We start from the raw sequence: 12,970 nt of genomic DNA, 5'->3' as shown, positions 1-12,970 counted from the left end.
AAACATTTTCTAACAGTCTAATCTTAACCTTCCTCTCTAAACAGCTGCCTCAACTCCAAACATGCTTTTTGGTTAGATCTGAACAAAAGAAAGGCTCCACAAACGTCTGGGCAAATACTCTTTCTCCCCCCTTATGTTGGGTGCAAGGAGCAGGAAGACCACAGATAATCACCTTGCTTAAAAACATTATACAAAATGTTGCTGTTTCTCACACGCAGTTGTAAATATCCTTCAGCTCAGAGCCACTGGGGCTGTGCAGGCTTTAGGTAATATAGACTGGCTGTCCACCTCGACTCCTGCTGAATGTTACCCTATACTGCAGGAAGTCCCACTGGCAGAACACACATTTACTGTTTGAATACCTGAAGGGAGCTGCTTCTGGAATGAGAGCAATACGTGCAGGGAACGGTAGGATCCTGCCCTTACATGTAAGAGCATTACACCGTATGAATTGTCTATGAAGACTTCAAGAAAGAGAGTTTAGGCATGGGAATTTAGTCCCCCCTTATTCCTCTTCTCCCATGAAAGAGGTGCTAGAGACCCTTATGTATGAAGCAAAACAGCAGCAAAGCACCCTCTGACTCCGCTTCAAGCATCTCAGATTTAGTAGCACTGCCTAAAGCCTAAGTTCATTCTGCTACCGACCAAGTGATTCAAGTCAAAAAGGAAAGCACTTGTAAGCAACAACACACTGAAGTTCCCCTGGTCCTGAACAAACACTTTCCTTGTTGGTTTATGAAATTCATCTCACCAAATCCTCATGAGCTGACCTGAGCAGAAGATGATCCTAACATCTGAATTGAGATGTTAATCAGTGTCCAAAATTAAATTACTTTGTTACCCCAGCACCAACCAGTGATCATTCATCTGTGGTAGAAAACCAGCAGTCTGTTCTCATCTCATCCTGGCATGCAGGTTAAAGGGCTCTCTAAATTTCAGTATTAAGAACAAGATGTCAGACCACCTAAAGGAATTTAATTGCTATTTCAGTACCGATGAAAGAGAAGGGTTTTAAAAATAAATCATGTTTTAAAAATAAATCACAACATCCATATCAAACCCACAACATTTAAACATGTCAAATCATCTAAATCTATTCCCTGAGGTTCACTTGCTCATTTTTTATAACCTGGAGCTTTTCCAAGAGTCCCAAAGTGACTAGGATTAAGAGAACAGATCGGCTGATAATGCATTTTGACTTCTGTTTTGTTTGCCTGTATCAGCTCTCACTGTTGTGACACATTAAATAGGGTTTCACTATTTCCAGTAAATTACCCTTTTGTTATCATTACCTTGCATACTTTCTTTTGATGTTTATCTATCAGCAAGAACACAATGATTTCTTTTCTTATGAAGTATGGTTACACCTGCGTACCTCGCACCTTTCAAGAGAAATGGCTCATCATATTCTTTCACATCCTAAAACCATCATTCCAGCATACCCTCCCCACCATGGTTTGATTCAATTTTTTGATTGGCAAAAAAGTCATTCCAAGCGCTTTTGATAATTTCAGTCACAGGAGGAGGGGGAAACAAACCCAAAAGCTTAGGATAAATGAAGGAAAAAGGAAGGAGCGAGAGAAGCAGGGAATCCTCTTGCTGCTCCAGTGTGAGGCACTGGAAGGATCGTTAGGAGCCATGACCAGACAACTCAGCACCAGGTGGTCAGGCTGCTGACTTACAGACCTACTTGCGCAGCCTAGAAAAGAGGAGGTTTTGCGTTGCACTCAAAATATTGTTAATTCAGCAGGTCAGTTCCACTGAGAGAGGGGGCGGAAATAAAAACCCCTCTTCTTTGTTGCTTTCACCTTTCTCCCAAAGTATCCAAACAATTTACATTTGTGTTTACAGAGCCAGACAACAGAAACCTTGAGGGCAAAGCGGTTTGCATTGCTAGTTCTTAGCCAAGACTATTTGTTAGTGCAAAACAATGTAGTCCCCCCCCTTAACCTCTTGGGAAACTGCTGATAAGCTCTAGCTGATCTGGTCCTGGAGGTCTGAATGCTTTGATCCCACTGGTGATATAGATCAGACAGGATCAAACAGATGAAGGTGCTCCTAAATCTCTCCTGATACTTCAAGAGACTGATGCACAGAAACTAATCAAAAAAATTTCCACACAAACCCAAACACAGCAATATAGCTTTTGTCCTCTCGGTAAGGCCAAAGCACAGAGAAGGCCTGCAGAGCACAGAAATAGATAGAGACAGATGCACCCGTCATTTACACGCGCTGAGCTCTCCCCATTATGCAGACAATTATTTCATCCATATAATGCACCATGGTAAGCTGCTGATTTGGGGACGGCACCACATCTGGCTGGTACATAGACACAGTTGGCATCCTGTAAATACATCTCTGCTGGATCCAAGTGCCAGCTGAGAAAAGCAGGAGAAATCTTAATTTACCAAACCCCACAAAATCTGTGTTTTGAGAGGGATGCAAAAGAACACACTTGCACCTGCTTTCCTTCCGATTCCTCCCGCTTCATCCTTCCAGTGTGGCTCAGTCCGCTAGGGAAAAAAAAAAAAAAAAAAAAAAAAAACCAGAAAAGAAAAAAGAGGGATAAGAAAAGACAAAACCCCAAAATGCCTTAGCAGACAGTCAGGGAACTCTCTTGTTTTTGTCGGTGCCTCATTGCAGGGTGGGTGAGGAGGGAAAAAGCTACCAAGAGGTTGCCAAGAGAAGGAGTGTCGCATGCATGGAACAGTAGTGCTTGCAGTGCCATCAATCATTGCACACACTGCCTTCAGATGAAGGCTGCCGACAGCAGCTCCCCTCACACGCCTGCCCTGCAAGCAGTACCTGCTGCTACAACCAGTCACCCAGAATGCAGATCCTGTCCCCCAGCCCCAGCAGGGCTGGACAAACACACAAATCAATAAATAGCAATAGAAGTGGGATTGATGGTGGATCGGACCACTATCACATGCATCTGGTTCAGCAACAAAATGCAGCTGAGCCAGGAATCATGCAGAAAAATCCAACAAAATTCATGACTTCTCACCTTTACCTGATTTTCTTTCAACTTTTTCTCTTTTATTTACGATTACGCAAGTGAAAAGATGCTTTGTACAAAGCCCCAAGTACACCCCTCCTCCCCTCTTATTGAGGGGGTATAAAACCTGAAAGCATACAAGGGTCAGCTGTTATCAGCACGCTTTAGAAAATCCTTAGTTCCAAATATCCTTGCTGGTGCCAAGAGCTCCTATGCAAGATAGGTCAAGCCCCCCATTACAGCAGGATCTGTGCACCACGTGTATTACCACGGTTGGGAGTAGGGAAGCAGGATGCTCCGATTTCCTGGGTGAGGCAGCCTTTTTTAATCTTACAAGAATGTCAAAGCCAAGCTGTGGACCAAAAAAAGTCACTTTTTGTGGGGTATCTTTACCATCTTGTCTCTTTGCTCACTCCCAGTGCTTTTACCCTCTAGAAGCACTGCTGAGCAGGGCAATAGTTCCTGGCACATACACACACACAGAAAGGTGGATTTTTTTTTTTTTTTTTTTTGCTGCACCAGAGTTCCCAAGATCTGGTTTACAAACCAGAATGTGTGCATCCCACCTCTCCTGCCACCGCACATGCCCAAGAACTGCAAGCATCCTCCAGCTTCCAGCCCCATCCATCACACCCTGACACAGAGCCATGGGCTTAGAAATCACCTCCCAGCAGTGGGGCCGACAAAGTACAAGCCTCATCAAACACAACCTGCTCTCCTGCACCAGCACAGGCCCTACAGCACTGCCAGGGTTGAAAAGATTTTTTTTTTTTTTTTTTTTTTTAATCAGGGATCTAAAGAAACCAAAGCCAGAGGGCAGCCAGGGTGGGGAGGAGAAGACACCTCTGGGGCAGGGGACCCACAGCTTAGCCATTCATTCCAGAAGTGACAATTCATTACAGTTTACAAAAAACCCTGATAAATTACACCAGGAATCACAGACAGCACACAGGGAATATTCCTCTCCAGCAGGGTATTTGTGTTGCAATGACAACTAATTCCATCAGCAAATATCAAAATGAGCTCTTCTATCATGCAACTCGTTCTGCACAGTACAAAGCATCCTCATCAGCCCCATCCCTCTCAAACTGGGACCCACAGTTCTGTAGGCAGGTTATGCCTGTTGGCTCAGGAGGTCTTTTCAAAGGATCTGCAGCAAAAAGTTTCAGAAGATAAAAACTCAGCACTACTCTGCACCGAACATTACATCTCTTTTTCAAAAGAATTCTATTCATACCAGCTCTGATTTATCAAAAAAGAACAAAGCAGCTACAATATTCTTGTCCAATCCTAACGAGCAGCATAAATCCTTAAGCTAAAACTAATTTTTAAAAAGCTGCTGTAGCAAAGTATTTGAACTGATGAAAACGTGACTGATAGTGTGACTGCAGAGCTATAGATAGAAGAGCATCCACGATTTCTCGTAATTCTCTGACACTTGTCTAGCCTGTGATCTAAAACCTCCTGACGTCAATTGAGGTTCCCACCACAGCTCTCCATCCAAACATGGAATCAAAAGCACATCAGTGAAGAGAATATTGTTACCTAGAATACGAAGCCTTGTCTTGTAAAGACATTTTCCCCCTTTATTTATTGCATTCAGGAAGGTTGTTTATGCATAACTTTAAATATCTGACTAGCCCCCCTGACTTTAAAGGGAATATTCAGTGTGTGTGACGGTAGACACATGCTTTTGTCTTTGCAGGGTTTTTTTTTTTCCCTTTGTTTTTTCAACAAAAAATGCAATTATAACTTTTTTTTAAAAACCCTTCAGTATATGTATACATAAGAGTCAGTGCTGATGTTTGTTGGATTTATTTCACAACTGATTAAAACCTGAGCACTGACTTGCACTTCTCCAATATTTGAGTTGTGTTTTCAAACCTGTCTTAGTGGCTTAGGATCATACCTTTCCAGAAAGCGAGTACTTATGTTCCAAGGGCTGTAGATGTTTCTAGAAAAGGAATCACTTGAGAATGCCACTAAAGAGAATGCCTGTGGTTCAAAACTGAATTTAACACACGCTTTTTTTTAATATGCAATAAGCAAGAGTGGCCACACAACATATGACTGTTTGAACAACAGTCCTTGTAAAAGCAGGGATTTTACATGCAACGAAGCACTATTTCTGTGTAATTTGCTGGTCTCCCAGTGCTCTTCCCATTTCCACTATATACAACACACAGATTTCTCTCCCTGCCCCCCACAGCTGACTGTCTAGTCATTTATTATTTTCTTTTGCTCTGTCCAGGCAGCGCCAGCAATTGTTTCAAGTGCTGGTGTCTTTCCATAGAGTTAATCAGTGTAATTGGGATGTTTTATAGTTCTGGACAGGGTGTTTTGCCATATGGCATAGGAGCCATGGGCTACAGGAATGTGGTAGTGGAACACAGAGATATCTGAATGCTGCAGTCTGAAGAGATTTTTCTCACTCCAGTCATGTTGTTGCAGCTTCCCCTGGACGGGAACAATCGCAGAGGGTTAATTCCCCTGAGGCCCATGGAGAAGTGCCTCCCAGCTCCTCTCCTCCCATACAGCCACCAAGACCAGTGGCAACCAGTATTGTGCAGGACCTTTGAGAGTGTTTTGGTATCCTTTGGGTTAAAATTTTAACTGATTACATCCTGTGACTACTGCAATGCAGTTACTTCTGGTGCAAAAGCTAGAATTGGTTTAAACAGCCCACAGCAACAGAGCACAGCCATCCAGGACAGAGATGGCAACATTTAACAAGCCTACTTTTACTTTCCTGAACCCCTCCTCCCACCATGAATAGGGATAAATAATAGCTTATTGCACATTTCTCTCTCAGAATGAAATGTTTCCCAGGTTCTTGAATTCCTTATTTCACCAATCTCACTGTACACGAGTATTTTCCCATCCTGCCCCAACATCCAGGTCCACTCCATGCCTCTGTTGCATAAAGTCTCAGCTGAATTAAAGAAACAACCAAGTCCAAATTTCTTCCCCACCTCCAAGAATAAGCTTTTCAAATTCCACCCACCCCCACCCCCTCGTAGCACACCCCACAGCCCTACTGCAGGGACTGTAACTACCAGCAGCTGAGCAGGACCACATGGATTGCAATCGGTGCTGTGCAACCAGTGCATCTGTTACACTCTGAGCTCCTTCCCCTCTGCACCATGCTGGGCCACAAATATTTGATCAGGGCTCTCTTTCCTCCCAACACACCTCCACTCTTCTTTTATCCTGGCCACCTCTACAGCTGTAGGCCAGGAATTCAGACAACGTGACTGAGAAAAACATGCAGACTATGAGTTTCATCTTTAATTGAATTGCATACCAATATTGATTGTGCTATTAATTTCGATAGTAAATCTAATCGTTTAAAAAAAAAAAAAAAAAGTCTGCTCGCAGTCTCTGCCAAGCCTTTCCAGGCCAGCATCTGGCAGCGTTTCCCTCCAGATAAGATGTTGATGTGCAGTCAGAAATAACAGTCTGGGTGCAGAGTAGTTTAGAGCTGCCCCTTTTCCTTTTCACCAGGAAAATCTCTCATCTGTCCTTCCTCCCTCTCTCCAGCTGCTGAGGACAAGAAGGAGATGGGCAGCCCCAGCATCAGCAGAGGCCAAACACAGGCTTGCTCTGCTGAGCTCCAGTCCCTGCTCAGGGGTCTCTGCCCAAGAGGCACTGTCCAAAGGACCAGGGAGATGGTTCAGGGAAAGCAGTGGGAGAGTTACCACGGGTAACGCTAGTCAGTCATGGTGCCTTTCTGTGCACAGCTGTCTGATATTCTCTTTGTGACATGTCTCAGAGCCTGCTAGGGTCAATAAAACTAAACTGATAAATCCTCTTGTGTCCCCAAAACCCCACGCTGCTCTAGCCTGGCTGTGAAGGTGGGAAACCGTTACACTGGTCACCTCAGCCTGCCTCGAAGACCTGATGGGTATTCCTCTCCCCTGGGATACCTACTTATAGAAAACATCACGTTTGAAGGACAAATGTGTGAGCCAGCTCACCTGAACACTATTCCCAACACATCCCTGCCAAGCTTTCTGGCTTGCCTTGTATTTCAAAAATAAGCAAACCAACCAAGCACTTCAGAAACCTTTGCTGAGCAGCACTGAACCAGGATAAGTGACCAGGTATCTTCTGTCTCCCCACCCTGCGGAGAGCCCAGCCAGAGGAACAAACCCAGCCCTGCTCCCCGAGCCACTGACGTTGCACCATTCACCTTCCACCCTTTGCAGAGATATTTCCTCTTCAAACATTTGTTTCGCAACAGTTTGTGTTTCTGCTGCCAGACATTTTTTACCCTCAGAATTAATGATTAACAATTAAATTATTTAACAGGGGACTAGAGGCCCCATGCTAATTAAATTCCTTCATCTCTCTTCTTCGCAAAGAAAAAAAAATATATTTTTCAGTATCAGCATTCAACCAGAACAGGGCAGGTTGTGATGTTGAACTTAATTAGATGGACAACCACGGTCATAGCGAAAAAAAAAAAAAAAAAAAAAAAAAAAAAAAAGCATGAAAATATTGCACAAGGGCCATACAAATGGGGAGAGGAGGAGGAAACAGCCAAGTGGGGAGATGGGAACTGAGCAAACCAACATGTCCAGACTGCAGAAGAGCCACTTTCTAAACCAAATAACTTTTTATAAGGATATATCATCTGTTTAGCTGAAACGAAATAATGCAGACAGAGCAAACAGTGCCTGGGAGAAACCAGTAATAGGTGTCCTACAAAGCCTGACTGCTCCATTTTAAGGAATGCAATCCTGAGCAGCTGGGCTGCTCACCTCCACCAGCTTTCACCTTCAAATGCCTGCTAGTGGGCTGGACCTCCCAGGGCCTTCGTGGTGTCTTCATACCTGCCAGCATTAACATCACAAAAGATTATGTTCGTTTATCAACCCTTTGAAGAGAACCTTCCCGTTGTTGTTGCCGTGTTGATTGCCTGATGGCGCTTTCTCAGCCAGATCCACTAGGGATTACACCAGCATAAATATAATAAACTGCTGTCTGGCTGCTATTAAAATGCACCAAAATGCTTTCAGCCCAGACAACACTCTTTCACCAATACAAACTACATCCTCAGTGATTTTGTTACATGTTCTGTCTCCTTTTGTTTATTCGGAAAATAAATTTTCTCTCTGAACAACATAACGCCCACCCTAAATTTCCAGTTCTCTTCTATCATCAATAATTTTCAAATCATTTGGCAATTTCCCTCTCCTTGTCTTTGCTGGTCCAGGAGATGAACAGTTCCATGGGACATTCAAGGGTACTTCTGCACAGGAAGTACCATTGGGAGAATGATATGGGATGGAGAAAATCCCAGAAAGCTCCCAAAGCAGCCCACACAGCACTGGTCAGGACAGACCTGGAAGAGAACAGAAGCCGACAGCTTTTTGGGGTGCTGTCTGAGCTAAACTACAATAGCAAAGCTCAATTGTCACAACAAGAGCGAACATTTCTTGGCTGTGGTAGATGCAGCCCATCCATCCAAAGCATCATGGGGTGGGCCTGCCTCTCTGTAGCTCCCAGTGGTGTTTTCTACAATTACTTCCGAGCTAGAGAGTAGACATCTGCCTGCTGCCTATAGAGCCTGCTGCTGGAAAGGCTTTGCTTTTCCCTCATCCCCTGCTTTCTTGCCTTTTCTATTTAAATCCTGGGGGGAAGAGGGCAGGGGGGAGTTGTTACTAGCTAGTTTTAGGAAAACATTTAGTTACCAAATAGAAACTGGAAGAAAGTTAGAACTCATCATTCCTAGGTCACCTGGGTAACTAACAACACACAGAAGCCAAACAGAGCTTCTAAAACACCAGAAGGAAAGAAACCACGTTTGACAGTTCCAGCACATCCCCGAAGGGGCTCACAGAAACCACCCGTAGGGATGGGCACAAAGCTGCAGAAAGCACTGGGGCTGTGAGACGGTGGCCCTCTCCCAAATGCTTGTGGGAGAGTTCTTATGTATTTAGCTCAATATATACTTCCCATGTAGGTACTAAGCTCATAAAATTCATTTACTTCCAACTTCAATGCAGAAAGAATCAGAAAATGGCACCCAAGAAACAGCAAACTTGGAAGTGGAGTGAACATACTCAGCATGGGCTTTCACACTGAATTGACAGGAAAGCTGAACACTGCTTTCTGTGCTTTTTCCCCCTCTTGTTTTTTTTTTTTTTTTTTTTTAAACAAATGCCAGAGGAATTGCAGCTTCTAATTACCTTTTTGGCACTTAAAGCCTATTAGATTCATATTGCCTCTTTCCCTCCTGCCCCCCACTTTTCCACTTCCATGTACTTCCTCCAGTCTACAGTTAATGAGAAGAAATCAGTGTATTGCATTATCTGGCATCTTGCTGCTGAAGAGGCAGGAGTCTTTGGTTACCAAGTCATTTGCCGCTTAATTGAAATCTTTTCTCTCGACTCATTGCCATGCAGACACTCTATTGGAATGCAGTAGTCAGCCCAGTATCGACTGTCCTCCCCCTTCCAGCTTTCTTCTCCTGAGTTTGCAAATCAATTGCACCCTGTTTTCCTTGTAAAAAAAAAAAAAAAAAAAAAGAAAAAAAAAAAAAAAAAAAAAAGAAATTAAAACATCACCCATTCCACAATGCCATTTACCCTCAAAACCACGTTGGTTTGGCTTTGCATAGTTCCTTAGAGCAGAGATGAGGACAAGACAAGAAATGGCACATGGCTATAGTAAAAGCTATATCCACACCTCCTCAGACGGCCTCCAAGTGGGAGTGTGCATCAGCCAGCTCAGATAAGGTCCAGGTGGGATGGATTGTGAATATATAAAGGGTGAATGAAATCCGAGTCTTAGACTCACTGAAAGTGATCAGGAATTTATCTCCCTTCTTTACTGCAGAAATTAAACATTTTTTAATAGTTAAAAATCTAGCCATGAGAGAATCCTAATTCAGTTGCAACTTACAAAAGAAACCAGACTGCAGCTGTGAGCTTGCAGGATTGAAAACCCAGGCTTGGCAAGCCATCGCTGCTAACACTAGAGAAGAAAGTCAATACAATACAGGTTACTACAGACTCCTGATTTTGAAATTATGGCATCCAAGTGCTTTTGAATCCCATCCATTTTTATAGTCCCAATGAACCTGGTGATTCAAAATGCTCTTGTCAAGGCCTCTTTCTAGGTAACATTTGTTGTTTTGGGGTTTCAGCCTAAACTTGCATTGTAAGAACAAGTCTTTGAGGGCAGGGTCACACTAATGCCATGCATAGTAACCATTCCTGAATTCTTCCTTCCAAATAGATCTTGTATCAGTATTTAGCATCACTCTTCTGCAAGACCGCAGGTTTGACTACTGCTGAGTCCCTTGAGAAAAGAAATACAAAACTTCCCAAGGTGAGATTCTTGAGATCCTCATGCTGTAAGAGGACTCCATGGTGTCATTTGTGAGGATGTAAGTAGCTAAATAACTTGTGTCTGGTGTAAACATCCTAAGGCCTCTCAGCTGCTCTGCCACAGTGGCTTCTCACAGTTCCCACACAGCCTTTGTACTTCAAAAAAATTCAGGAGTTTTGCAAAGCATGAGGCAATAAACCTCACTTCCTCCTGAACAGCTTGCTTTGCCTTATTATATATTTACATTACAATACTGCCCATAGGCTTTAACTAGCATCAGGCATCTGAACCCACAGGCAGAGGCAGCGCTCTTGCTCTAAGCACACTGCACATCACCTATGGGAGTGGTCGATAGGGTTTGGCGATTTTTTGTTGTTGGTTGCATTTTTTGCTAACCTAAGGAGCTTCACACCACACTTGCAGTCTGGGAACAGATCTGTGTTCAAAAGCAGAACCCATATAACCATAGGGAAGGAACTGAAGTGTCTATTCTTGTCTTGGAAATAAAACCTTCCTGCAAAGTTGAAAATGAGCACCTAGTACCAGGAGTCACTTGTCCCTGTGTAGATAGCAACAACAGAGACTTCCTAAGCTCAAATCATCACCCTGCAGATCTCTTGGACTCCCATAGAATCAGAAGGCACGTACGTTGCCAGGCTTAGATTTTCATCTTCTACAGACAAATTGGTAATTTTACTCTTTCTACCCCAGAAGCCACACAAGTCCCCAAAAGATGCGATTTCCTTTCAACCTCAACTCAACATGAGTATTATTTCAGGATTGCACTCCAGACACCTCCCAGACCAGAGACCATGCTGCTGTATTGAACTCAGACCCCTGCATTGCAGGTACCGATAGCAGACGCTGGACTGACCAGCAAGTGGGAAGCAGAAATACATCTATCCCCTACAGTCCCAAAGGCTCTGCAGGAGCTCTACAATCACATGACACTCATTTAAGCCTCAAAATCCAGATTGCTCTGATCCTACCTGCCTTTTGGAAAATTAGACTGTCAGAGTACCAAATATGCTCCTTGGTATTTGCCATGTAATTAAGCAGTAATTGCTGCCCAAGGCTAATCTCAGAGTATATTTTACCTGTGGAGCTCAGCGCCAGAGTTCACATTTGTAATTTAGTGGCATGCCAAGGAGCTATACCTAAACTCACAAAAGGATTTTCTCCACTCATCATCTCTCTTCTGCTTTGGTAGCAGCTGGGATTCTATATTCAGAGATGTTTGGGCTGGGCAAACAAATTAGCAGAGACCAGCCTCATCAGGAATTCACATGGGGACCCATCCTCCCTTATAGCAGGAATGAGATGCTGACTGCTCTGCTCCTGGACCCCAAACCCTCCCCAGTATGGGGTGCACACTAAAACCTCCTCTTTCTTTCTACTCACACAGCCTGGCAGCCTCCAAAGAAGCTGAAGCAGCAGCACGATCTGCCCCCAAACCCATGTCTCCTTCTGATTTCTTGGATAAGCTGATGGGGCGAACTTCAGGATACGATGCCAGGATCAGGCCAAATTTTAAAGGTATGCAAAAACCCTGCTTTGTGGCTTTGTTTCATTTTGGGACTGAAACCCACATGCAATCCTCATGAATGCCTCCCTAACTGCATATGAAATATATAATTTATGTTTATGTTCATATGAAATATGTATGATAACGAGTTGGCACATGGATCCCTCATAGATGTCTGGAAAGGCATCCACTCAGAATGAAAACAACCTTGTAACAACTTTACGTGCAGGGAAAACTTCAATATTAGGATCAGGGATCCTGCCACACCAAGCAGAGACTGGCAGGGAACTGAAAAACTTGCAGATCAGGAGAAAAACCATCAACTTTCTTTTCCCCTCAAGTCACTACCCATAGCACCTTCTAACAGCGGGCAGTGCTGCTTACACCCACTGAAGCCAAGAGGAGTCTTTCCCATCAGCTCTGCATAAATCCAGCAAGATGCCATCACAGCCCCCATAGTAAAGAGGCTTCTTCAGCCAGCGCCCAGCACAGCTCCGTCACAACAGCTGAGTGTCACACCTGATCCACGCAGCTAACACTCACTGGCAGCCAAGCACACTGGGAGAGGCAACAGACCCACTTCCTTTGCTCCTCAAAACACTTTAAGAAGGGTGCATTTGGGGGTGGGGGGGGGGCTGGTAGTTTTGGTTTTGGTTTTTTGGGTTTTGGGGTTTTGTTTGTTTGGGTTTTTTTTCTTTGGGGGGGGGGGGGGGGGGGGGGGTGGGGCGCGGTTCCCACCTGGTCTACTGAAAGATGTCCCTGCCCATGGCAAGGGGGTTGGAGCTAGATGATATTCAAGGTCCTTTCCAACCCAAACAATTTTGATGTTTTTGGGGTTTTTTTCATTTTAACTGAGCTTGCTTTCCCAGAGCTACTCACCCCTGAATCACACCCAGAGATAAAGTGGGACCTGCCCCCTCCCAGCCACTGTCCAGCCCTCTCCAGTGCTCATTTCATCCACTTCTTTTGTTTCCAAATACCAATCCCTCCTCCCAACAAGAGTCACTGGCAATGCTAACACAGGACTCCCAGGACCCATTAATCATGGTGACAGCACCTGCCATCCAGCTTCACACAATAAGCTCTATACTGGGCTTTTAAACCCCTGT

General features: G+C 44.1%; 1 protein-coding gene and 1 long non-coding RNA gene across 4 annotated transcripts in view; one reads left to right on the top strand and one right to left on the bottom strand.

Moving 5' to 3' along the window:
- The window catches only part of LOC121093188, a 186,983-nt gene that overhangs the window by 147,264 nt on the left and 26,749 nt on the right, over window positions 1-12,970 (bottom strand). The gene's annotated exons all lie outside the window — the stretch shown is intronic.
- Window positions 1-12,970, top strand: part of GLRA1 (glycine receptor alpha 1) — a 42,135-nt gene that overhangs the window by 5,019 nt on the left and 24,146 nt on the right. The window contains exon 2 of the mRNA XM_040605108.1: window positions 11,742-11,872. Coding sequence (XP_040461042.1) covers window positions 11,742-11,872 — 131 coding nt within the window. The remainder of the gene's footprint in view (window positions 1-11,741; window positions 11,873-12,970) is intronic.

This window comes from Falco naumanni, chromosome 8, assembly GCF_017639655.2.
Source record: "Falco naumanni isolate bFalNau1 chromosome 8, bFalNau1.pat, whole genome shotgun sequence".
NCBI classification, from domain to species: Eukaryota; Metazoa; Chordata; class Aves; order Falconiformes; family Falconidae; genus Falco; species Falco naumanni.
This window is presented reverse-complemented; position numbering and strand designations above follow the sequence as displayed.